This window comes from Labrus mixtus, chromosome 6 (assembly GCF_963584025.1).
Source record: "Labrus mixtus chromosome 6, fLabMix1.1, whole genome shotgun sequence".
NCBI lineage: Eukaryota > Metazoa > Chordata > Actinopteri > Labriformes > Labridae > Labrus > Labrus mixtus.
This window is the reverse complement of record NC_083617.1, coordinates 21,825,135-21,850,845: the sequence shown is the minus strand read 5'-3', so window position 1 is coordinate 21,850,845 and position 25,711 is coordinate 21,825,135. Positions and strand designations below refer to the sequence as shown.

The 25,711-nt window shown below is 37.8% G+C and overlaps 1 protein-coding gene across 1 annotated transcript; it reads left to right on the top strand.

The window, feature by feature from the left end:
- The first annotated feature begins 1,617 nt into the window (after positions 1-1,617).
- LOC132975737 (cGMP-dependent protein kinase 2) lies at positions 1,618-20,377 on the top strand. Its single transcript, XM_061040500.1, has 20 exons — positions 1,618-1,754; positions 2,443-2,626; positions 3,375-3,731; positions 5,488-5,654; positions 6,289-6,402; positions 7,596-7,701; positions 8,727-8,790; positions 8,892-8,969; positions 9,793-9,887; positions 11,058-11,126; positions 11,397-11,495; positions 11,603-11,750; positions 13,039-13,175; positions 13,885-13,974; positions 15,119-15,260; positions 15,373-15,536; positions 16,076-16,198; positions 16,592-16,654; positions 17,586-17,652; positions 18,317-20,377. Exons 2-20 carry the CDS (start codon positions 2,508-2,510, stop codon positions 18,410-18,412), a joined length of 2,298 nt encoding a protein of 765 aa, XP_060896483.1. The 5' UTR covers positions 1,618-1,754; positions 2,443-2,507; the 3' UTR covers positions 18,413-20,377.
- Positions 20,378-25,711: the final 5,334 nt, after the last annotated feature.

Genomic DNA, 25,711 nt, shown 5'->3' with positions numbered 1-25,711 from the left:
AGTTCAGTGTGGTGTCAGAACTGAATGTTTTTCTTTGTTTTCCAAAAGATTTTATTTTTACTTTTTATAAACAACTAAGGGCAGCTGTTGTCTCTGATTGCCAAACAGGTTCACTGTTCAGTACAAGTACAATTTTGAAGCAATTTGCCACTGACTCAGAATCAATAAACCAATATTTAATAGAATAAGTTCATGTGTTTTCATGTTCAAGCATTTCTTTTGTGGTTGTTGAGTTTTTTTTAAACTGCAGAATAAAAAAAAATCTCTGGACTTGCATCTGACATAATCCTGCTGGAAGAAAATGTTCTGCAAAATCACAGTTTAATGTACTGTAAATGTCTCTCTACAATATTGGTGCATGGAAAAAAGTATTCTATGATCTGAAAGGAGCAGGGGTTAAATGTAACCATCAAATCGATAAAACAATTGGAATAAATGAAGTCTAGCCTTCTGACTACTCAAAGTGCGTTTAAACCACAGGTCACGTCTACCAGGTAGCGGCTTTAAAGTCGCCATCAGTATTAGTTAATACCATACATACACATTTATATGCCACTGAAGAAACAATGGGAGTAACATGGGGTTTAGTGTCTTGCCCAAAGACACATCGGACATGTGATTGCAGGAGCGGGGAATCGAGCCCCAGACCTTCTGGTTGAGAGAGGACGGATTCTACCACAGAACAAACAGAAATCTGATTATTTGCAGTTTTGTTACCTGGGTTGCAAATTCTACATAGATCAGCCATTCAATTCTGCTCTGATGAAATATAGATGGACAACAAATCTTTTTGTTTAAGATAAAAACCATTACCAGTGAATTCATAGATCAGGTATAATTTAAGGATATCAACCTTTAATCATCACAGCATTAGGTACTTTATGTCTAACTCCTTGGCGTCTCTCACAGAGGAATTTTCTCCTGTTGGGTCCAGTGATCTGTCTAGATCTGATCTTTGGTGGCAACAGCTTTCCTTAAGGGTTATCTTTAGTGGAAGGTTGCTTATGCTGGGAGATATTAGCAGAAAAATTAAGGTTCATTATGCCTGTCCGACAGCAAGCCCAAGCAAGATTACCTTAAACTGTTCTTAAACTGTTTAATAGGGCTGATGTTAGTCCAAGGATGACCCTTTGAAACAATACATGTGAGTGGCTTGCTTTGTTTTTTAAATGAACTAGGTGTGTTATTTTTTTTTATAGTTAACATATTTTGATTGTACATAGTTTTGGACGTTACTTGAATTTGATTGGACGTAGTTCAGAATTTTGCAGAAGAAAATAACCAATCAGAAAAGAAGCAAATGCAAAACCCAAAGACAATAAATATTGTTTAAGGATGAGAAGCAGGTGGAGTTTGTGTTACACACACACACACACACACACACACACACACACACACACACACACACACACACATACATACACACACACACACACACACACACACACACACACACACACACACACACACACACACACACACACACACACGCGCGCGCGCGCGCGCGCTCTCATTATGTCATACACCACAAGACCACCAGGGGTCGCCAGACACTTCCACATTATCAGAAGATCCACTTCTTGACACACTTGAGAACGGTGCAGGAGCTCTTCCAGTTCAGATGGATGTCAGTGTGCTTCTCGACTGCAACCAAATAAGACTCCGCTGATTTATAGTGGAAGGATGCAACAGTGAGTCGGTCCTTTACAGCATCAAGAGAATCATTTTCAACACATTTCCTAGCAGCTCTGTGAGTAAGTAATGCATAATTCTATTTCTTCCTAAGTAGACAATGAATTTTGGTTAAACTGAAGGCTGCATTCTTCAAAAACCTGGATTGGGACTTGGGTTTATGGTCAATATGATAAACTTGCCAGGATGGTGCACATGTGTATGCATAGCTAGTTTTGTTGATGAAATGATTAAGAGATGATTTGATCAAAAGTAAAAAAGAAAAAAAAGGCAGCTAGATGATGTAGATTGGAAGATTTTGTTTATTTGAGAAGCTTAGCAACACTAATACATTAACCTGAGTATTGTTACAGTTATGGCAGATGATAACAACATAAATAAAAACCCATTTGCCCATTTTATAAAGCCATATCTCCTTATTTTATAATATGATATGTGGTAATCTTGAGTCCAATCTAAAGTGATTTTTTTTCTGTAAGATAAATGTCCCAATTATTTAACCAACAGATGGTGCCGGTGAGTTTTTCAGCTACAATGAGATGCCTCATCACTTTGACAGCAGTGTCTTAGCTATATGATCTATAGCCTATTGCTTTTTTTGTCAATGAGCACTGAGTTTGTAGTAGCATAGGCTGATCAAAGAAAACACTGTAAGAAGTAGAAGCTGCCAACGTGTTCATCCTGAGCCATTATTAATTGATAAGTAGGCCTATTGGTCATTTTTATCCATAAAATATGTTTGCATTGAAGACTGGAGGTATAAAAGAAGATAAGGACGCCTTCACTGGTGTGAGTTTGACCTGAGGGCTTTTCCTATGGTGGCCAGCCAATGCCTGGCCATGGGCAACGGTTCAATAAAAGCCCCAAAGGCTGAGGAGAACAGCTGCCTGGCCTCCATCCACCTGGACCCTACTGGCCTGGAGACAGAACTCAGGTTAGAAGCAAACTCATGACACCATGGTGGAAAACGGATTGTTAATTGAGTAGCCTACCTATACCTAACTGTGAGCCCTACACTAGAGCACAGATTGGGCCCAAAAAATCAAGCCTGACTGACCCTCTTAGTAACTGTATTTATGGACCAGAGCCCTACTAAAACCCAACATCTTTTTCGCTTTAATAATTAAAGTTTTAAGTTGTTTGAATGAAAGAAATCTGTTCAGATATGCACAAAAGCATGTAATAGGTTATAGTCTTTTTTAAAGCAGTGTATTTAGTGTTAGGATCCCTAAAAACACAGATTAAAACACTTTGATACTGACAATTATATACATTTTCTGCTGGTTCCCCCGAGCAGCTGTTTGCCGTTTCTAAGCGGTGATCTATCTGTGTGAGTGTATCTGTATTCTGTACACTTAGCTGTGGACGTGAGCCGAGTTGGGTCGGGAATGGGTAGAGAATGTGAACTCTATCCTACAAATTGTGCAACTTATTTTACCTTTCTGAAATAGTTGGGAGATTACAAGGTGGTGAACCGCCACCTTACCGTGTTGGAGGTTTGTGAATGAACATGGGAACTGTGTTGTAGGGAATGATGTTTCTTTTTTTTATTAAGGACTACATCCAATATATTTTCAATCTGAGAAAGAAGAGTTTTATTCTTTCTAAGAGTTGACATAAACTCAGGTCAACATCTGGATATTTGTCTTTTCATATTAGATTAAACGCATTCTTTTACTCAGGATGAGGATTGCTCACCTGGAGGCGGAGCTGGCACATCGGAACCAAGAATTCAGAGTCCAAGAGATTCAGTTATGGAATCTCCAGAGGGAACTGGAAGCCAAGATCTCCCAGATTGACAAGCTCCAGGATGCTATTGGCTACAACAGCCTGTGCTGCTCCTCGCCAGCCTTGTGCCACCACCGACGTTTCAGTGTCATCAACCAGGGGTCAAACCGCTTCCACAAGGTAGCTGTGGAGGTCCACCGCAGGCTCAAAGCAAAAGAGGGCGTCTCTGCTGAACCTACCTCAGAAAACTTCTGTGGAGGGGGCAGGGCGACAAGCATCTCCATCGCCAAGACCATCCGCAAAGATTCAGGGTAAGTTAAGAGGAAACCGGACAGAAATGTATGCTTTGAATGAGAAACACAGACTCTGTAGACTTGAAAGTGACTAAAGCTAAACATGTTCATTCCAGGCCATTGATTGATTTTGCACAAAAATATATCAACCTCATAGTCTGGGATCAAATGTCCACACGTTCTTAATTTGGTCTAACAATCCTTTTTCTGAGGTTGAGAATATCATAAAAAATTATGATATACAGTAGGAAATGTCAGACAGAGTAAGAGTGGAGTGACATTGCAAAATGTGCCAGAAGCTCTTTCAGTTTTAAGAATTGACAAGACACCCCTGCCTGGAAGTGCCAGACGTCTCTTCTCCTCCCATCTTTGCTGCTTGATTGAGCTCACTGCTGTAGCCTTACATGCTGGTGATAATATGATCCCAGCAGTAAACAAATCAGTCTGCTGGGAATTCAAAAAATACAAAGAAATACATCCGTTTTAATAGGGGGATATATTTAACCTTAATTAAATACACCAAGTTCTTCAATTGTGTCAAATGTATGACAACTGTTGCATTGTTTAAACAGTTGGATTAACCATGTTCTACCCATAGATATCATTGGCAGGAGGGCGGGAGAGCACTGCGGAGCCTTTGTAATATCACCGACATCTAAAAGGCTCTATTAGCATGGCAGCATAATAGAAATGGAGGGAAACAAAAGGCCTCAGAATCAAAATGCAGGGGGTGGGTCATTATGGGCTTCAATTACACAACCTCTGCTGCCTCCCTTGCCCACTACTCTAAGATCCATTCAGCTCGCTACTTCACTGAATGCTAGAGAAAATTATCCGTGTGATGTGCTAATCAGTGATTCACAAAAAACAGTCTCAAGGGAATCTGCAAATAAATTGAAACTGCACAATTAATGCAGTAGTCTAACCTAGGATCCAGATATGCAAAGCTTTATCAGTCTAGTGACAATGTCTGATTAAAATTGTTGAGAACCAGCGCTGATATAGTATCAGATATGTTTTTGAAAAATGAAGCTAATTCCAGTATCAAATTCAGAGTATGATAAATGACTAGGAGAGGTCTACAGTAACAACAACTAATGCTCTTTAATCTGAACACAGAGAAAATATGATTCTTCTTCTTTTTATTTCAAACAGGCATTTAACCTTAATAATAAGAAAGTACATTTTTTAGTCCAATTTGGGTGCATATTAGGGCCCGACCGATATGAGATTTTTGGGGCAAATATACAGATGTCGATATTGGGGGGAGAAAAAAATCTGATACCGATAAATTGACCGATATCTATCTACGACATGTTCAATCTGTAGAGCTAAATAGATTTAGATAGACACATTTATTGCGTTGATCCCTTAAATGGAGTTATCAAACACTTGTGAAAAAGATTTATAATGAAGACGAGATGGTCACTCAACTAGAAAGTAACTGCCCATGTACGTACATCACCGCTTGACACTCTGAAATGTGATGATGCTTGTTGTTATCTGTATAGCACACTCTGTTGGTGACAGCCAGAAAGAGAACTGCTAGTGTAATACAATGATACTCAAATAAAATGACATTTGAATAGTGAATACATCGAGTAATATCGGCAAAAATCTGCGATAAAATTAGCCGATACCATAGTTAATGGATAAACTAATATCGGCAGATATTATCTTGCAGATTAATCGGTCGGGCTCTGGAGCATAAACAGGCTAATTGACTTTATTTGACTTTGTCACGCTTTGTTTCTGTTTCCGCTCTCCATCTCAGCACCAAGAAGCTCATCAACAGTGCAATCATGAAAAATGACTTCCTTAAGAAGCTGGAGGCTCAGCACATGAGGGAGATGGTTGACTGTATGTATGAGAAGGTCTACACTGAGGGCCAGTTGGTCATCCAAGAGGGGGAACCTGGAAACTACCTCTATGTCCTCGCAGGTCAGCTCAGCACAATGTGTGGCGTAATGTCATTTTGTTCATTACATGTTAAAATACATGTAAGTAGGCCTATAGCAACTAGATTTTGAAAAAAATCATTTTGGATGGTGGAATGAGCAAATTCAACCCAAATAGCACTTTGCAAAAGTCTTTAGCATGCGATTAGCAGGATCAAATTAATCTGTATGTTAATGTAGTTTTAAGTTACAGTTGAAGTGTTTGTATATATTTTACATTTAGAAGTAACAAAAGGCTTGAATTGAAACAATTAAAGGTACTGGGTAATTTACTAAGTAGCAGAAGCTACACAATATGGATGCAAGTTACACACCTATAGGAAGGGCCTCTTTGTGACAACTACTGCGAGGGCTACTGTCTGGTAGAAAATCTAAGACAAATAAAAAATATACAATTTGACAGAAAAAACAAAATTGGATTGCCTTCCAGAATCATGGACTCTAATCCACTCAGGTTTTTCAAAAGTCACTATTGGTTTGTTGAGAGCCAAAGGGGGGGCAAGTTTAGACTGATAGATCAGGGAAGCAGTTGATATTGTACAAAGATAATAAACATTTTCATTTTTACCACAACATTAAAGTTACTTTAAAGCATGTCTGTGTTTTCCTCACTGTAGAGGGCTTGCTAGAGGTTATCCAGAATGGGAAGCTTTTGGGGGAGATGCGGCCTGGCACAGCATTCGGCGAACTGGCCATCCTGTACAACTGTAAGAGAACAGCAACAATTAAATGTGAGTAAGAAAAAAGCTCTTTTTCTTATTCAAGGTAAACTCAGTCATGGTGATGTATCACCTCTGGGATTACATACTCTCCCTGGAGCTTGTGTGTCAAATGTATTGTGTTTGACAAGCATGTCCATATCATGTGTAACACACCTACCCACTGTATGGTGCATGAGCAGATGATAATTCTCAAAGGGCAACATTAAATATATATTTGATACTTTTCTAGTCTTCTGACTACTCTAAGCTCATTTCACACCACAGATCAAATTCCCCTTTTCAAACCATGTTAACCCACTGATGTCAGAGGCTGCTATGTAAAGTGTCCATCAGTCTTAACTAATCTCAGTCATACAGATTCACAATGATGCAGCAGCAGGTGCAACTTGGGGTGTATTGCCATGCTCAAGGACACTTGGATATGACTGCAGGAGCTGGGGATCGAAACCCTGTATACCTTCTAGTTAAAAGACCAATCGACTCTGAGCCACAACCGCCCAAATGTGTATAACGTACAGAATATGGTTATTGCTTACAAATCATTTTCCCCACATGCAAAGTGGTAATAATTTATTATAATGCTGCAGCTGCTTCTGAACAATATCAATTGTCTCACACATTCAGTAGGCCGAGAAGAAACCAAGCTAAACATAAAGGTTACTTCCCTTATCGTTAAACACATAAAATTGTGTGACTGTACTAAAACTATCAAATCATTATTAAAAAAAAAACTTTTCTTTAAAATGGCTACTGAAAGGGAAAATGTTGTGACCTAAAACAATAAAATGCATACTAAAGATAAATGGGTTTTATTTTGCATCCTAACATACTGCTAAATTCACCTACATGCCCAAGTTGTCCATGGCATGAGTTTGGTATAAATACTCTTATTTAAGTATTTTTATTACAGCACACCTTTTTAAAAGTTGAATTATATCTCTGATAAAAACATACAAGCTAGTCCAGTCCAGCAATTTCATACGGTGGTGATGTTATGTATGCAGAAGAACCAAAACGTATTTTTTTAACAGAATGGAGATTTTTGATTTTTTCTTACAATTTCATGTGATTTATGAGGACGGGAAACACATGTATCTCCTCACCATGACATAACCCAGTGCATTAAGAAGGACCCCTCACTCTTCTCCTTAGTGATAAAACAATGTGGCTAATGAGTTGTTAATTGTTCCGCTCTCATCCAGCTGTGTCCCAGTCTCACATCTGGGTTCTGGACCGTCAGACTTTTCAGACCATCATGATGAGGACCACACAGGCCCGACATGAAGAGTACTTCAGCTTTTTGCGCAGGTAAACGCTCACACAGAAGGCTCTATGTGCCTTCTCTGAACTAAAAAAAAAAACAATATCCACTGAGGTTACCATTATATTTCTGATTCAATAAAAGGGATTTAGTCAATGCAATGCATAAGCTGTTGTTTAAAGGCATCAATATAAATATTGTCATTGATGGGCTGGATTTAGACTATGTTAATGTTGACAATCATCGAGTCATCCTGTGGTTACGTCTTATGATATGGAAGTTAACATTTAGTTATTTAGATTCTTATTATTGTTCATAGGATTTCCCTTTTCAACAACCAAAACATTTAGGGTCAGGATATAAAGTGACAAATAAGACATAATTGAACCTTTTTTGCCAGTTAGTAGGACCTCGCTGTATTTATATGGTTTGATGTGAATGTGTAGGCTATAAAACTAAAATGCCACTAGATACTGAATGCTCAGTGAGAAGGGCAGAAAGGTACTCTTGTATGCTTGGTGGGCTAGTGCTAAATGATATAAGTGCAGGTTTCACTGAGGTTTGAGTTTCTATATCTTGTTCCTACAGCTAAAATCTTATTGACGAGCAGGCAGACCAGGAAAATGTCCGGGTTGATAAACTGTCAGGAAAAATTGGTTGTTGTGCATTATCTCAACAAACTTCCTTAAAGTCTGAAAACTGTGGATTTGTTTCACTTGAAGGAATCTTTTCAAGCCATTACTTGCTTGTTTTACACATAGCCTTAAATTAACCCATATGAGTAAAACAAAGACAAGTTGTTCTGATTTTAATAATAGGCCTAAGTGTATTCTGTAGATAAGATAAGATTGAGAATCTATTAAGTAAATAAAGAGAATGTTAGTCTATTCATTAAGTTTTAACAATAGTTATATATATAATTATTTGTTGCTATTAGATAAGACATCTCAGGAAAATATGGTCATTAATACAGTAGCTGAATTGAGACAGAAAGAGTTTGATTTTCTTCTTTTGCTCTTTATATAACCAATCCCGACAGCTTCAATGAGTGTGTGTTTTTCTTCTCGTGAAGTGTATCTCTGCTGAGAGGACTGCCTGAAGAGAAACTGGCCAGGATTGTTGATTGTCTAGAAGTGGTAAGAAAGTGTCTCTTACCAGTTCTTTTTCCTGCTCTGACTTAATGTCAACTCAGATTATGAAAGTGGAAAATATATTGACTGACCTGTTGTGTTTGCAGGACTGTTTTGAAAAAGGGGAGTATATTATTCGAGAAGGTGAAGAAGGGAACACGTTTTTTATCATCGCCAATGGAGAGGTGAGATATCCAAACAATCTTTCCAAACATGCTATATCAGAGGTTTGATATTTCTAAATATTCTAACATTCCTGAGTATTAAGGCTTTGGAGCTGAATCATGTTAACTATGTGATAACCAAACCAAGAATGGGTAGGAAGGTTTGCTCAGCCCCATTAAGGTGAAAAATGACCCGATCAATCATTAAATCTTATCAAATATGTTTTCAATTTATCATAAAAAGGTCAAATTATTGTTTTCTGGTGGTCTTGCCGTTGTCCATGAAGTACCTGGACCAAACAGGAGACATTATTTCAAAAGTTAGATTCACATAATGTGTTTTACTTTTGGTTTCTGTATAGTTTTATCATCAGGTAAATGTTCTACAGCACAACCTACACATACTAAAATTATTTGCAACAGATGACTGACTGAAAAGCAATTTGTTGCAACCAACTGTTTATAGACCTCACGTCCGCAATGTAGATGCTACAGTTAATATGTGAATCAATCTGCCACCCCACAGTCTGTGACTTTGATCTGTTGAAACTTAAATGGGATACAGCAAAAATTCAGCCTTGTGCATTTTCAATCATAGCTCAGTATTTTTTTTTTAGGAGTGATTTACAGACTACACTTGTATACTGAAGAATTTGCAGTTTGAGGTTTCACATGAGGCAGAGCAGCGTAAATGTATTTATTGTTTGAATTCACCAGACATCCTGACAGGAGCTCTCCTGATGTAACCTCAACATTTTCTGTGCTACACATCATTAGGTTATGGCTTACTTATTAGTTGAAGAAAGGTCGTGAGTGTTCCCCTTCTATTGCTTTCTGTCTGTAGGTCATTGTCACTCAGAGCACAGAGGGGTTTGCTGAACCACAGGAAATCAAGACTTTGGGAGTTGGAGACTATTTTGGAGAGAAAGCTCTGATCAGGTACAAACCACAACTCCATTCATGACTAAGGATACAGCAGAGGAATTTTAAATCCAAGATATAACATTGATATGTAAAGGCCACATATTATACTCCTTTCAAAAAGTTTAAATGAGTCTCAGAGCCCAAAATAATTATTTTCAGTTTCTTAAATCCACTCTGATCCTGTATTTGATCATGCCTATAAACCCCTCTTCTCCAGCCCTGTTCAGAACAGGCTGTTTCTGTAGCTTTAAATGCAATGAGCTGTGTCTGACCACACCGCTCTCTGGAAGGGTTTGGGTGGCTCAGCTTTCCTGCACCATGTCCAAATGTTTTAGGTGAGAAGGCAGACACAGAGGGTGAGAACAAACACCTAGCTATGGGAGTGTCACCAACCTGGGGAGGGGTTACTTCCCTTTGTGACATCACAAAGGGAAGTAACCCCTCCCCCTTCAAATAGCCTGTTTGAGCACACATTTTTTGACTAGTGGAGCAGGGAAAAGATGTTGAGGATGTCATTTTCTCATAATTAGGGGGTTTGCAGACTGACAAGGGACACATATTAGTGCTTGAAAAACATCGTGGAGTGTATTTTTCATGATATCTTACCTTTAACTATTTTATTTGTTCTTGAACATACATTTACAAAGATGAATGAATGACAGTTAATGTGGTGCACTGGCTTGTCCAGTGTGCTTTGACTTGAAGACACAACCATACGCTGTATACATAATGTATGTTGCCACCTTGACCACTCATAAGTTTGCCCTTTTGAAGCCTTGAGTTTGGCTTACATTAAATGATTATCTTGCAGTTGAGCTAGTTAACCAACATGTTTCCATAGAATTGGATTCCTTGACTTGACTATATTTTGTGACTGAATAAAGAGACAACAGAACATTTGTAACAGCTGGATCTCTGTTGTGGGATTTTACTAAATGTACTCCAGGACATTCAGAACATACTGTGCCTTCAACCCACAGACAGCAGCAGTACATATAACACAGCTGTGTGACATGAACACACTCACCATCAGTATGTTCGATTCCGCTTGATGCTGTGGGATGTTCAATCACTTGTGTTCTAACAAAGACATGCCTCATCACACTGCAGAAATGAGTGTGTGTACATATTTTGTACAGTTTTGGGCTGTGTGTGGTTGACTGAACTGTACATGTTTGTTTGCAGTGAGGATGTGCGTTCTGCAAACATCATCTGCAATGAGAACGACACACACTGCCTGGTGGTGGACAGAGAGTGAGTAGCTGGAAGTTGTTTAAATGGCATGTTGTAACCTAAGTTTGACCACTGTAACAGACCCTTTAGTTAAGTGTTATACAGTTAATTTACAACTGATGATAATGGATGATTTATTTTGAAAACATTTGAAATATTTTTTGTTTTCTGTTGTGATTGCAAATTATTCCTTCATTTCTGTGACAAATTATTCCAATGGCGTAAATTAGGGAGGCTTTAAACTGCTAGTTAAAGCATTTTTTATACTCAAGTTGTTCTTACTCCCATCAGTAATTTCAACCAAATGGTGGGAACTTATGAGGAGCTTCAGGCTTACCTCAAAGAATATGTGGAAGAGCTCTCCAGGTGTGATGAGAGGAGAAATGCTCTGTGAGTGCTGCTTTGTTCACTTGAAGTTATCTTTTGCAGATTATCCCTGCTAGGCCTGATAACGAGAATTGCTCAGTAACTGTTGTCCTGTGTTGTTCCTTGCGTAGGCCTTACTCACCTCAGATTGACTCTGCAGAGGCTCAGGAGCTGAGGAGGCTGAGGGAGAGGATCAGCCTGCTGCCTCCACACCAGCCTTTCCAGGAGCTTGAGATCATAGCTACATTGGGCATGGGAGGATTTGGACGAGTGGAGCTGGTGAGCTGCATAAACAACAATATCACTACTATTTCATTTTATCAGTCAGCCCTTTTTATATGGAGTTAGATCAGTCTCAATATTCACGAATGCACACATAAGGATTCACAAATGTATTTCAATGCACACAGAAATATATTTCATTCTTTATGAATGTAAAACAAATCCACAAATAAAAAAATAAGATTCACAAATGTAATAGAAATCAATGTTCCTTTCTCCATTCCCGACCCACTCAAAACGGCTTTGTGACCCATTATTGGGTCGATCAGTTGAGAACCACTGCCCTACAGTACCATGTAGAACTTTACCTTGCTGTGATGAACCGCATTATATCACAACACATTAAATCAGAACGTTTCTTTTAGTATCATATTGTGTTGTATCTATCTGGACAGCTGAAGTTATTGTCATACCAAACCCTAACATAAAAATTTATCTTTGGGTAAGATCTATTTCAGTGTGATGTCAACAATAATTCTGGAACAGACATACAAGCGATAATGAGGTTACCAAGAGCTAATAGTTATTCTCAAAATGTGTCATGTGTTTGTTTAAAAAAAAAAACATTAATACTCATTAAGCTTAACTTGGTGCAGTATTTGAGTCCCAGACAAAGTCCCTACAGGGGCCACAAAGTTTGTCAAATCTTACTGAAGCATATCATATCGTGTCTCGTCGTGTTGTGTAGGATTTTATCGTATCGTCTTTGTGTCATATTGTATCATCAGATCACATAGTATCGTATCATATCGTACTGTATGTTATTGTATTATATCATATCATGTATCTAACATATTGTATCATATAACTTAGTACACATACCATGTAGTAAAGAATCTAACCTTACCATGACGAATCACATTTATAGCACATATCTAATTTGTTTCTTATAACGTATTGTATTGTATCTACTTGGACTGCTGATGTTTTTCTTTGGCCAAACTAGTATTCATATTTATTTTATTAAGATCTATTTGCAGTGTAATGTAAACATTGTTTCTGGTAGAGAGGGACAAGTAGTAATGAGGTTACTAGGAAACATTTTTAACTCTCAGAATGAGCGACTTGATGGGTTATCAATCAAAGTAAAAAAGATTGTTAAAAGTATTGCAACTTAATTTAGTGGATAACAGGCTGAAGTTGTCTTCCAACAATTAGTAGACTAGTATCAGTATTTAATGGCCAATGTTTAGTTGGTGTTATATAGTAATATTTAGTATGTTATATGTATTTCTAGTATCTCTCAGTGACGTTGCTCAGTAAGCTCTTGTTTTCTGTTTCTAAGGTGAAGCTGAAGGAGGAGGATACCGCATTTGCACTGAAGTGCATTAAGAAGAAGCACATTGTGGACACCAGACAGCAGGAGCATATCTATTCTGAGAAAAACATTCTTCAGCTAACAAACTCAGTGTTCATCATCAGGTGTGGGACACGCAAAACACACATTCAGGTTTCTTCAATCCACAAACAGCAATTATATGTATTTATGAGTAACCATATTGTGACTCTGCAATGTTATGTTCTGGTATTTAGTGTTTTTTTATAACCTTCTCTGGTGGGTGCATGTAGATGTTGAACAAAAGAGGTTAAAGAATGGGTAACTTAGCCAAAGGATCAATCCACAAAACCTATTGTACTCTCAACAAGCAGATAAAACTGGGACTGGTCAGTGTGTTGGTTTCTCAGAGGAGTTGCTAAGGAACCTGCTGTGAGAATGCTGCTAACCACTACACTGAGATTTATCTGGACTGTGACTCTAAGGGAAAAAAGGCCTTGTTCAAGCAGTCTGTTGACTGTCAGTCCGAGAGAAAAGTTCAGCTTAAATGTGAAGTGCACTCCTGTAAATTCCAACTATACAACAGTTCTCACTTGATTTCTTTCCTATCAGTTCAGAGCTATCATATGTTCTGGTTTGTTTTTTCTATTGGTCTAAGTGTTAAAAAAATCATATACATTCCAGTCTGTATTGGCTATAAAGTTTAGTGTGAGATATATAGCCTGTATCTAAAGTTTTTTATGCAAAAGGCTGAAGCATTGGTAACGTTAATTTGTAGCATTTCATCTCTATAGGCAAACTGTGATTTAGTGCAGAACAGTTTTAAACAAAGAGGCCCTTGTATTTGTGTTTCAGATTATTCCGAACATTTCGGGATGACAGGTACGTCTACATGCTGCTGGAGGCGTGTCTTGGGGGAGAGCTGTGGACTGTGCTGCGGGACATGTGAGTGTAGGTCCTTTAGATACATTCATGAAAACTACCAATGAAACTATGTGGCTTCATATTTAAGGAGTGATTTAAGTACCGGCTTTAAAAGAAAACGTCTCACTGGCATCTGAGGTCGAAAGTTTCCGGTCTGTTGCCAACCACTGCAAACAGTGTACTCACACATCCATGAGTAAATAAAAGCTGTTGTCCAACAAAGACTTGATTTCCTCCTGCTCTTCACACGCTCTTTAAAGCTTAATAGAACTTTTTCATTGCTTTGGAAGCTGTTCAAGGCTGCAGGGGTTGAATCTGGCAATTTCCTTAAAAGCTGGTTTATATTTCAGGTGTGGGGTCTTTTAAAACTAAACAATAATAGTTATTAGTGATGAACTGTCTGTAAGTGTAGAAGCTTAATCATACATCCATTGATCTGCAGACAAAAATGGTACACTTAACATGTCACACTGGAATGCTACTAAGTGAGTTGTTATCAAATCTTGTATGGGATACTTATTAGTAAACTGTGTGACATCCAAGAGAGGTCTTTCAGTCTGACTAAAGGACAAGACAATGGTATTCAGAGTGAATTACACCTGACTTTAGCTAAAACTCTAGAGGGGTATGCAAAGTAGTTTAGCCAAATTTAAAAACTTTCTGAGTCATGAGTATCAAAAACAAAGAGGAGGACCCACATGCATAACTAAACCAAAGATGTACAAAAATGCAAAAGTCAAAAACAAAAGCTTACTGTTTTTTAAATGTCCTAACAAAAGTCCATCAAAATAAAAATCCAATTGAAGAAATAACAGTCGAGAGGAGAATCCACAGTACAGAAACACGAGCGGAAGATGAAATTAACTAATAATATTACTAATAATAGCTACGATTTCAAAAAGATAATTTTACTGCCCCTTGCAGAAAACCAAAAAAACAAACAGTTTAGTCCATGCTATGACTTTACTATGTTGAGCATTGTCATTACTGTCAGTGTTTATAACTGCATTTATTTATTCTATTAATAACAGGGATAGTTTGAAATTAAAGGTTTTTCCTTAAAAGAAAACACAATTAATGAACCCTAAGTTGTGATTAGTCTGCTCTTTGTAGATGCACTGAATACATCATGTTAGTGATTGTTGGTCTCTTTGTAACCTGACAGGAGTTGTTTTGATGATGCCACAGCCAGGTTCTGTACCGGTTGTGTCTTAGAGGCTTTCGATTACCTCCACACTATGGGCATCGTCTACAGAGACCTGAAACCTGAAAACCTTCTACTGGATGCTGAGGGCTATGTCAAAATGGTAAGCCACTTTTCTAAATATTAGTTGTACTGATGTACTTCATATGAGTGTTATTTATTCTGTATCTATCTTAATGAAAAAAAAAAGTTGTTATTCATCTGCTTTTCCTCAGGCAGACTTTGGCTTTGCTAAAAAAATTGGCCGTGGAAAGAAGACCTGGACTTTTTGTGGTACTCCAGAGTATGTGGCCCCAGAGGTCATCCTGAGCAAAGGCCATGACTTTGGAGCTGATTGCTGGTCTTTAGGAATCCTCATATTCGAACTGCTGACGGGCAAGTAAGTAAGAAAAGTGACTGCTTTTCACAGTCTTGGTGGCTGGTTGGATGGAATCGAAAGATGATTGGCAGGTGTGATGTGAATGTACAATAGAGTGTCATCAGCGTAGCAGTTTAAACAAATATGACCAAGGGAATACATTGAGGATGAGCAATAGGCTATATAAACACTGCACCTGAGGTAACCCAATGGTTAACAGCATTGAATACAAAAACAACTTTTTCCTGTGGGTGAGGTACTAGTGAGGACCACCTTATGGTCATTTAGCTCCACGGTCAGATACATAAACTTCCCAGTCTGTGTTAGGTATTTGAACTATTGATTCTGTTGTACAGGCTTACAACTGCTACAGATGATGGATTATCTTGGTTCCTTTTTCAGAGCATATGAATTACTAATTCATAGTAACTTAAAACAATTTCAACCAAAATCTTAAAAACTATATCTGGAGAAAATAACCAACCCTGCTTTTTAACTGTGTTGTCTGGATTGTTATCTTTGCAATGAATAAGAAATGTAAAGGCCTGTTTGTCCTTCAGTCCACCCTTTACTGGCTCAGACCCCATAAAGATTTACACCATGGTCCTCCATGGCATTGAGAAGGTGGACTTCCCCAAGAGAATAGGCAAGCGTCCAGATGACCTCATCAGGAGACTCTGCAAGTACGGTGAATCAGAAAGTGCAATCAGATATGAGATAATAAAGCTCGGTGGCTGTTCATTTATACAGATAATGAGTGAATTATTGAACATTAAGTAGTGTGGATCAGACCAGGCAGTGTTGTTAACTGATAATTTTATTATAATGTTGTTAAACCAGAGCTAAGCACAACTGTCACAGTGATGTTGTTTGTTTATATTCGTCATACTGTAATCACACATGTGGCAGCAGCTAATTGTGTTTGGTGGTGGTGCTGCTACTCTATGGCTTATTAAGCAATGTTTTAGACTAATTTAATCTAGTTTGTGCTCTGGTTTCCCCTCTGCTTGTTTTCAAACAGAGCACCTCAAGGTTTATCAAGCCTTGAAAAGTAATATAGTATTTTTCCCCCTCAGACTCAACCCAGTAGAGAGGTTGGGAAACAAAAAGAATGGCATCATTGATATCAAGAAACACAAGTAAGTGTACTTTCTATTTTTAATCAGCCCTTTTTCTAAGTTGTTCCTTTTTTCCCTTTAATTTAAGTTTTAAACTATAAAAAACTCCAAAGTACTGATATGACCACTTTAGTTCTAATCCTGACTGTACTTAACGTACATTTAGTTTTCTGATCACTCAAAGCACTTTAGCACTACATGTCACATTCCCGCATTCACACACACATTCATACACTGATGCTAGAGGATGCTATGGAAAGTGCCTACCAGTAATCTAATTAACACATACTCAAACATTGCTGGGGTTTGGGGTTCAGTGAATTGCCACTTTGACATGTGAACTTAAGGAGATGGGGATCGAACCACCAACAACCATACTTTGTATTGATAATGTTATCTGGTGATGTTCTAAATAGAAGTGTATGGGTGTGCTGCTTGTTAAAATGAGCTGGCCAGATTTGGTTAGCAGGCACCATAGACTGTAAATATTAACACATAAAAGAGTCTCTTGGCTGTTGAGGTGCCTTGCTCAAGGCAAAGAAAAGGGAAGTGGCTTCTCCCCAAATATCCTAACTTTGATTCGTACCAAAACCTGATTCAGCGACTCTCCATTTCAAAACCAACAGCCAGAACTACTGGCCTGTCCATCAAGGTGTTTTGTTAGCTAGTATTATCCTAGCTCTTTTTAGCTTTTGAGTTGTTTTGTGGTGGATACATATAGAAGGAGAATTTTAAAAAGAAAGATAAATAATCAAAAATATACTTATAAAGTACATGAAGTAAATAAATGTGAAAAAAGAGGTGTACATACTGTTCAACAAGTGTGCAAATGTTCACAGAATAAGGAATATGTGAAAATCATGTAATCATGCTATCTGTTTATGTGCAATAGTGGAGAATGAATCTTTGCAGTGTCAAATAAAATATTTTTTTGTGTGTCCTCAAATTGTAGGTGGTTCCAGGGCTTTAACTGGGAGGGTCTGAGGCGCCACAAGCTGCTGTCTCCACTTAGGAGAGAAGTGCGTATGACCGTTGACCAACTTCAGAGAAGTACAGACAGCATGCTGGAGTGAAAACTTGAAAACTCTCCACAGAGAGAAAGAAACAAAGAAACAAAAAAACAAAGAAAGGAACAGTAAATGAAAACAAAAACGAAAGGAAAGGAAAACTAGAAAATATTAGTAATCTTTACTAATAAAGACAGAATAAGCACATTGTTATCCAACGTGAAAGTAATAAAATTATTACATTTCCTCATACTGATATTTTAAACATGTGGGAGTTTAAGAAAAATATAGGTGGACTATACTTTCTGTTTGCATATTAGTAGTTATAAATGCCCATTGTGTCTTATTCAGATTCATATCTATCAGCTAGATCTAGGCTTAAATAACTGAACTGTATCTACAAACACAAGTCGGTGTGGTTAAGTTTGGCTTGGAGCTAATTTATTATTATCATACCTTCATTTAAGTTAATCAGTTCATTTTGCATTGACTGAACATATAGAGATTTCTTATGGTTCAGACTTTCAGTGTATTTGATATTTGGTGGCTCTACCAGTTGTTATCATGATGAGGCTGTGCACTGATAAAAGAAAATCCTGCTCTGCCAGTGAGGATGTTGAGAATGACCCCATACAGACAAATGTAATGATTTCATGATGATTTTCTTTGTCCACAGCTGAAGGGGCCGCTGGATCACAGTCATTTTGATATTTTTCCTCCTGAGACAGAGGAGCCTCCTGATGAGCTGTCCGGCTGGGATAAAGACTTCTGAGGACTCTGTCCATGTTGGAAGGACAGAGGACGTGGCAAAACATACTCCTCTTTGGCTTTTCTCTGTCACTCCAAGTGAAGCATATCCCCATTAATGAGACAGCACAGGTAATGGTGAATGGAGTTGAGCTTTCTAGTCTTCTGACTACTCAAAGTGCTTTTGCACCGTAAGTCATACCCATTCACACACTGATGATAGAGGTTGTTATATTAAGTGTCCATCAGTATTGACAAATCCCATTCATACACATTCACACGCATCCAAGCTTGCAGCTTGAAAGAGCTTCTTTTGGTTAAGTGTCTTGCCCAACTTCACATCGGAAATGCGGATGCAGGAGCTGGGGATCAAACCCCAGACCTTCCAGTTGAGAGAAAAGCAACCCGGCCACTCCCAGGTGACCTGCATTCAGGGAAGTTATTGTCATCCTGCCAATTTTAAATACTCTTTAAGAAACTTTTCTCCTGCAGAGACATATTGCCAAAACCTTTCAGTAGCTGGGTTTACTTCTGGGTATGAAAAAGGGCTTCTGTAGGTACAACTGCAAGTCAGTTTCAAATCATTAACACTGAAGTTTCTGTATAACACAAAGTAGGAGCAGCCCTCTCTGTACACTCAGCCCAGACTTTTAATATGTGGCTATGTGATGGTGATCATCTTCCAAATCTTCCACAAACATGTACATTCCTGATATATGCCCTGAAAGTGCTGTGGTGAGACCGAGTCTGTCTTTTTTGTGCTATTTGGTGCACAAGGTTAATTCCCCAATCTTACCTACCAAGGCCAGCAATTGGCCCAAAAGAACTTAAGAACATTTTAGCACATTGCAAGTTTGTCTGGCTCCATTATGTCTGTTTTGATCCATTATTATCATGAAACAGATGCAGAAGCTATGTGTGGTTGTATACGGTCAATGCAGTGGAAAAGGGCTACATTTGGTAACACAAGACTGTACCAGTTTATAGAAGAACATTTTAATGTTTAGTGTTGTGAAATATATTTTCCACTTCTTAATTGTAGTAATTTTTTATCTAGATAAGAGTACTAATGTAGTCAATTTTATTCCATGTCCACTTGGTAAATGGAAAATGGACTTGAGCTTGTATGGCGCCTTCTTTAGTCTTCTGACAACTCTAAGCACTTTTACACAGCTACCCATTCATTTCACACACATTCACACACTGATGGCAGAGGCTGCTATGTGAAGTGTCCATCAGTATTAACTAATCCATTCATACCAATAACACACACACAATGACGACGAAGCAGCAGAAGCAACGTGGGGTTACTCAAAGACACATCAGACATGTGTCTACAGGAGCTGGGGATTGAACCCCCAACCTTCAAGTAGAAAGACAACAGACTCTACCACTGAGCCACAGCTGCCTCTGATGCACTGTAATATGATCCAGTCTCGTTCTGTCGACTCACAAGCTTTATCTAATAAAAATACTTTGGAATCAAACCTGTCAACTGACTAATTTACAAACCCGTTGATCCATGCTGATTATGATAAACCTATTTGGTATATCATTTGTTTTGGTTGCTGTGAAAATGTTATAATTACATTCATTATGCAGAATATTAGTGATGTTGACATTGTTTAACTCAAACTTCAATATTGTTTCTCCATACTGAACTTCATAGGTTCCCAGTCAATAAAGTATTAAAAAAACATATTTTTATACTTAGTGGTTACTCACTCCTTTCAATAGTTTTGTTTTTCTTCAATGAAGCCTTCATGCTCAAGCATTAGCATGAACTTTAAAGTATATTGTTTATTTTTCATTCATGGAAAAAATGTTTTTACTATGAATTTCTTGAACAGGTTGAACCTTTAAATGTCTATCTCATCCTATTGCACAAAGCTCTGTCTGTTAAAGTGTAATGTTCCAACATCATGATAACTTTTTTTAAGGAGGCATTCTAGTCTAAACTGTGGTACAATAAAGCACGTCATGGCTTCAATTTGTAAATCAGTCATAATTTTCCAAAACACCGGAGTTTTAGTTTGAAGTTTTAATGATGTATCATAATGTGCTTACAAGATTTACAAAGTATAATTCTTTGAAGAAAAACATTTCATACTGTCACATAAAATGTGTCATTTAGAGATACTTCCGGGGAAAAAAATATTCAGGGCTACAGAAACGACCAACACAGTAAACTGAGCCAGAGCTCAAAATGGGCCAGTACTCATTGTTACTCAATACTGTTTATTTGACATTTTAGCCCTTTAACCCATCTGTAATTAATTCAAAAATCGTTCTTGGTGTCTATGTCTCACAATCAAGAAAAGTTGTTGTTTCTCCACATAAACCTGGAAGTAGAGCAGGAAGGGAATTCAATTGAACTCTAACTTTTCAAACTCAAGTTGTATAATATAAGCTTTCAAATACATGAATACTGATGACTATTAGTATTTCCTGTGTGTCTAACTATTATAGATACATTGAGGAATAACTCCATTGATGTCACACATCAACATAAATGGACAAAGGAAGTACCACTCAGTCTGTAGACACTGTTGTATAATGTCAGATTACATGAGCTTGAGACAGACTCAGTGAGGCACATACTTTGATTCTTCCCTGATATAAAAAACATGAACAATGTGTTATTGTGTTTAAAATGCTTTCACTGGCTGTTCCTTTACACTCCAAATCTAATGTTTCCTATAGAAGATGAACATTTGTAATAACAGCTTACAAGTTTCCAGGTATTTTTCAACCAATTTTACCTGAATAGGTAATTTGACACCATATTTATCAAAAACCAGTGAGCTGCTTTTTAAAGGTTTTAAAAAACAACAACAACAGAATTTTACTTAAAAACATGCATCCATCATCCTGAAGCAAGTCATGCTTTATTTATACTAATTTTCCTATTCGGGGTCGCGGGTGGCTGTCAGCTGTCGTTGATCGCCATTCAATCACAGGGCTGACAAATGGAGACAGACAACCAGCCACACTCACATTCACACTTACAGGCGAGTAATGTCTTTGGACTGTGGGAGGAAGTCGGAGAACCCAGAGAGAACCCACACATGCATGGGGAGAACATGCAAACTCCACACAGAGAGGCCCTGTTTGATGGGGATTTGAACCAGAAACCTTCTTGCTGTGAGGCAACAGCACTTTTAAAACATAGTCTACAATTCCTTACTGCTCTTTTTTATGTCTGTGTATAATTGAAGAAGAAACTGATCTGGCTTTAAGTTGTCTGCTCTGCACTCTGTGTTTGTCTCTCAATCCGTTTCCCTCTGGCAGATTGAGCTCAAGAGCTCCTCCATCCTCTATTGCCATGGCAACATTTGTGACTTCCAACAACACAGAGGTATGATTGGCATTAAGTGGCAACAGTTTTAATGCCAGTGTCTAATGTAGTGAAACCATTGGTTATAATGACTACTTAAAGATGACAGAACTCCTCAGAGCACAGAGTTAGAGAAAGCAAGCATACTCATATGGGAGGGGGGGCATCAGCCTGTGTGATGTATAGAACTATACTGAAACTCAACGAACTTGACACAGCTTTAAACCATATCTGTTTTTGTACTATTAAAGTTTCCTCATTGCAATCCTTGCAAAACGATAAACGTTTTTTATCCTGGTTCATACACTGATGGATGATACGTCTCCTACACCTATGGTGATAGGTGATCTGTCAGTTCGAAGGTACCTGAGAGATGGAGACAATGAATTGACCCTTCTGCTTACCAAAGCAGACATTTAACTTAAGCTATCCATAAAAAATAAAAAAACATCTGCTTTTTTTATCGCATTACAAATTATTTGAAGCTACGTAAGTAAGTAAGTACGTAAGAATAATGAATACCTGGATTGAAATCAGCTTAAAAAATGACTTACTATCATGACTGCAGATTTGACAAAAGTGTATTCAACATGTATTTTAATTTAAAGTTTTATCCATGGCTCATCTGCTATCATATAGGAGGCAGGGTTTATGACCTATACTGCAGCAAGAATGTGGGGGGAGCTCTAAATCTTTTGGCTTGACTTCCGGTGGTTTCATCCATCTTTCTATGCAGTCAAACATATTCTAGTTTTGTTTTTAAAAGTTCTGGATACATTTTTTTAGTTATGAGTATTGGAGGCACCTGTTCAGAAAGGGTCTCTGTCTCATCAGATTATGTCGATGGTTTTTATCCGATGTTCACAGCCTGATTATATTGTTCATTTAGTCTCTTTTCCTTGGTCCTTGCTCTTTATGCTGACTTTTCCACCACGCATGGCATGCAGCAACAACTGAGCCAACTCCATCTGCTACTACCAATGTTAATGCAATGTTTTACAGCTTTGCTTTGGTGACATTCTGAGGAACACTTACTGTAATAACAGACCATTATTTGGAGCTGAGAGAAAGTTTTGCAGTATTCTGTCTCTACTGCATGGGCAGCAGTGGGTGTAATCATTCCGTGGGTTATCACATTTGAATGCATCGCTCACATTTCTCTTCTCCGTCTGAAGGAGGATACTGGCAAACAGTCTGCTTGTTGATCTCACTCCAGAGTGAGAGAAAAAAGTGTTTGTTCAGAGTTTAACTTTTCCACAGAGGTTTCTGAGTGTTTTTAGTGAAGAAAGGCTCTGCATCAAACAAAATGTTGAAATATGAAATAAATTCCCACTTAAGGTAGTTTTAATAAAAATGACTCTTCAGCTGTTAAAAGTAATTTGAGATTAGGAATGAAAACAGGCATGACAGAGTAGACTACTCCTGATTAATCAAAAACTACAAACAAGGATTTTTCAGTCTGCACTGGATGGCAGCTTGAAGACAGTTGTTTAACTGTCAAATGATGAATAAAAGAGAATTATCAACCTGCAGGACTTTACATGTTCACGTGCATATTGCATAATATCCTTGTTGTGGTTTTAAGTTTGTTTTAAGAAAAATGTTTGTTAATCATGAACAGCAAAGTCATTGTTTCCTGATCCCGTTGATGCTTTGATGGAGCTGTGATCAGATTTATGGCCATAAACCTGCTGTAGTTTACAAACTAAATACATGTTTTTTATGTGAATAGCTTCCTACCATTTATAGCTGCTTTTATTTTAAGAAAGTTTTATGCAGTTTAGAAACTTCCCATTTGGAATAGGTGTTATAACTTCACATAATTACCCACATACATATTATTATAAATCATTTGTGATATCAGTTATTGTGTCAAAATTAAATCTGTTGTGGTGCTGGGGGCGCAGTGGTTAGTGTGCGCGCCCCCAGGAGGCTGTGGCCCTCCAAGCAGGCAGCCTGTGGCTCCTTTCCTGCATATCGTTCCCCACTCTCTCTCCCTGATTTCCATCTCTATCCACTGTCCTGTCACTCCATCAAAGGCACAGAAAGCCAAAAAATAAATCTTAAAAAAAAAAAAAAAAAAAAGAAGTTAAATCTGTATAAATCAGACATACCTGCTTTCTCTGTTAACACTGATGTTACTGTAATACTGACGTTATTTCTGGATTCTGTGATGGAAAAAACGAAGGCTCCCTCCAGTGGTTTCAGTCATTAACAACAACATAAATAAACATGTGATAATACATGGCTCGTGTGAACATCATTTTAGAGTCTTAACAACAGTGACAAAGCAGTCAATGAAATATGAATGGTGACAGTTAATATTTACAAGTGTAATATTTTGAGTGAAGACGTGCTTGTCATTTCTATGCATCATAACTTCCATTGCCCCTGAACAAAGCCCTGGCCTCAGTTGATACAAGGCTGCAGCTCTGTGGGGCCCTAAAGGGCTCCTTTAGAGGTGAGGCTCCAACCGTTTAATAGACCCTTTTTCTCACAGACATTGTCAAAATATGAAGGTTTTTGTTTGTAGTTACTTGTTGTCACCACCTGAGGCCGCTCAAGGCCGGGGAACATTTCATGTGTTCACAGCAGTTACCAACAGGCAAAGCCCGCCTGAATCATGATCTGAGCCACAAACATAAATTGACCTTACTGTGTGTGTTTTTACTGTTGTTTAAATGTACAGTTTGAAGTGAAAAACAGAAAATGGGTAGCTGTCAATACATCTATTGAAATACAAACTTTTTGAAGTCAAATATTTTGAGAAAGGTCACTCAGAATTCATAGAGCTCTGTAATTATAGTAGTTCATGTCAACATAAAACAGGATTTGCACTTTCTGTCGACCATGTAGAGCTTCTTTACTTAATAAAATATAATCAATATGCAGGTAACCTGTCTTACAATATCACTGTTCATTATTGAAAAGCTCCCTGAACTGGTACAAGATGACAATACGTAATGGAAACACAAATTAGATTGATTGTTTGTTTGTTTGTGTTTTTGTTTGCTGGTTGGTTGGTTGGTTTTCTATTTATCCTGAAGCAAGTCATGCATTATTTATTTCTAAGTATTAGTGTCTACAAAAGAACTAACAAGGCAAGTTTAGCATTGTAACAGAGGGTGTGAGGTCTTGTGCGATAATATGCCCAAAGTAGTACATTCATTTTAGAAATATGTAATATGTAATTTACAAGCCCATCGTAGTTTCGACAGATGACTGTTCATTATGGGTCTGGTTTTCTGGAGGTTTCTGCTTCTTGAAGGAAGTTTTTCCTTGCCACTGTAACTTTGTTAAATATTGTTTATTGCTCATAATGGATTCATGTTGGGTCAAAGAGTAAAGTCTTTTATCTGCTTTTTGTAAAGTGTCTTGAGATAACATTTGTTATCAATTGGCGCTAAACAAATGAAGATTCATTGATATTCACAAGAAGCTTAATATACTTTACTCATTAGGAGGGAGTAAGCTCTGACTCCTTGTATTCGTTGGTTTTAGCCTCAGTGTTTGTGATTTTATTCTGTTTTATTGAATTCACTTCATTGTCATGATATTTGACGTGTTGCTTGAGGACAGTAACTATTGTGGAAATGTAAAGGTAAGAATGAAATGAACACAAAAATGTAGGAAAATCTACTAATCTAACATTCAATGACATGTACATGTCTACTTTTCACTGACTTTATTTTGAAAAATAAATTTGTGTATGATGCAATATGCATACTGCAGCATACAGTACATGTACAGTAGTCTGATGTCCTACAGATGAACATCAGTTTTAATTTACATAAAAAACATTTCTTGTTTTACAAAGTTCAACATACGTCCCTTTAATGACTGAGCAGCCACTTACAAAAGTAAAGTCATCACATTGACCTCTTTGGAGTACAATGTAATAGTACATGAAGGAGTAACTCTTGGTATCATTAAGACAGAAAAATATTGCTCGAATATTACCAACACAATATGGACTATATCTCCGTG

What these genes read in the sequence shown, in the direction of transcription:
- LOC132975737 (XM_061040500.1), top strand. Translation starts at nt 2,508, where the DNA reads ATGGTGGCCAGCCAATGCCTGGCCATGGGCAACGGTTCAATAAAAGCC. An exon ending in TTGTTGATTGTCTAGAAGTG is followed by an intron (nt 8,791 to 8,891) that starts GTAAGAAAGTGT and finishes TTGTGTTTGCAG; the next exon opens with GACTGTTTTGAAAAAGGGGA. An exon ending in TGTCTCCACTTAGGAGAGAA is followed by an intron (nt 17,653 to 18,316) that starts GTGCGTATGACC and finishes CTTTGTCCACAG; the next exon opens with CTGAAGGGGCCGCTGGATCA.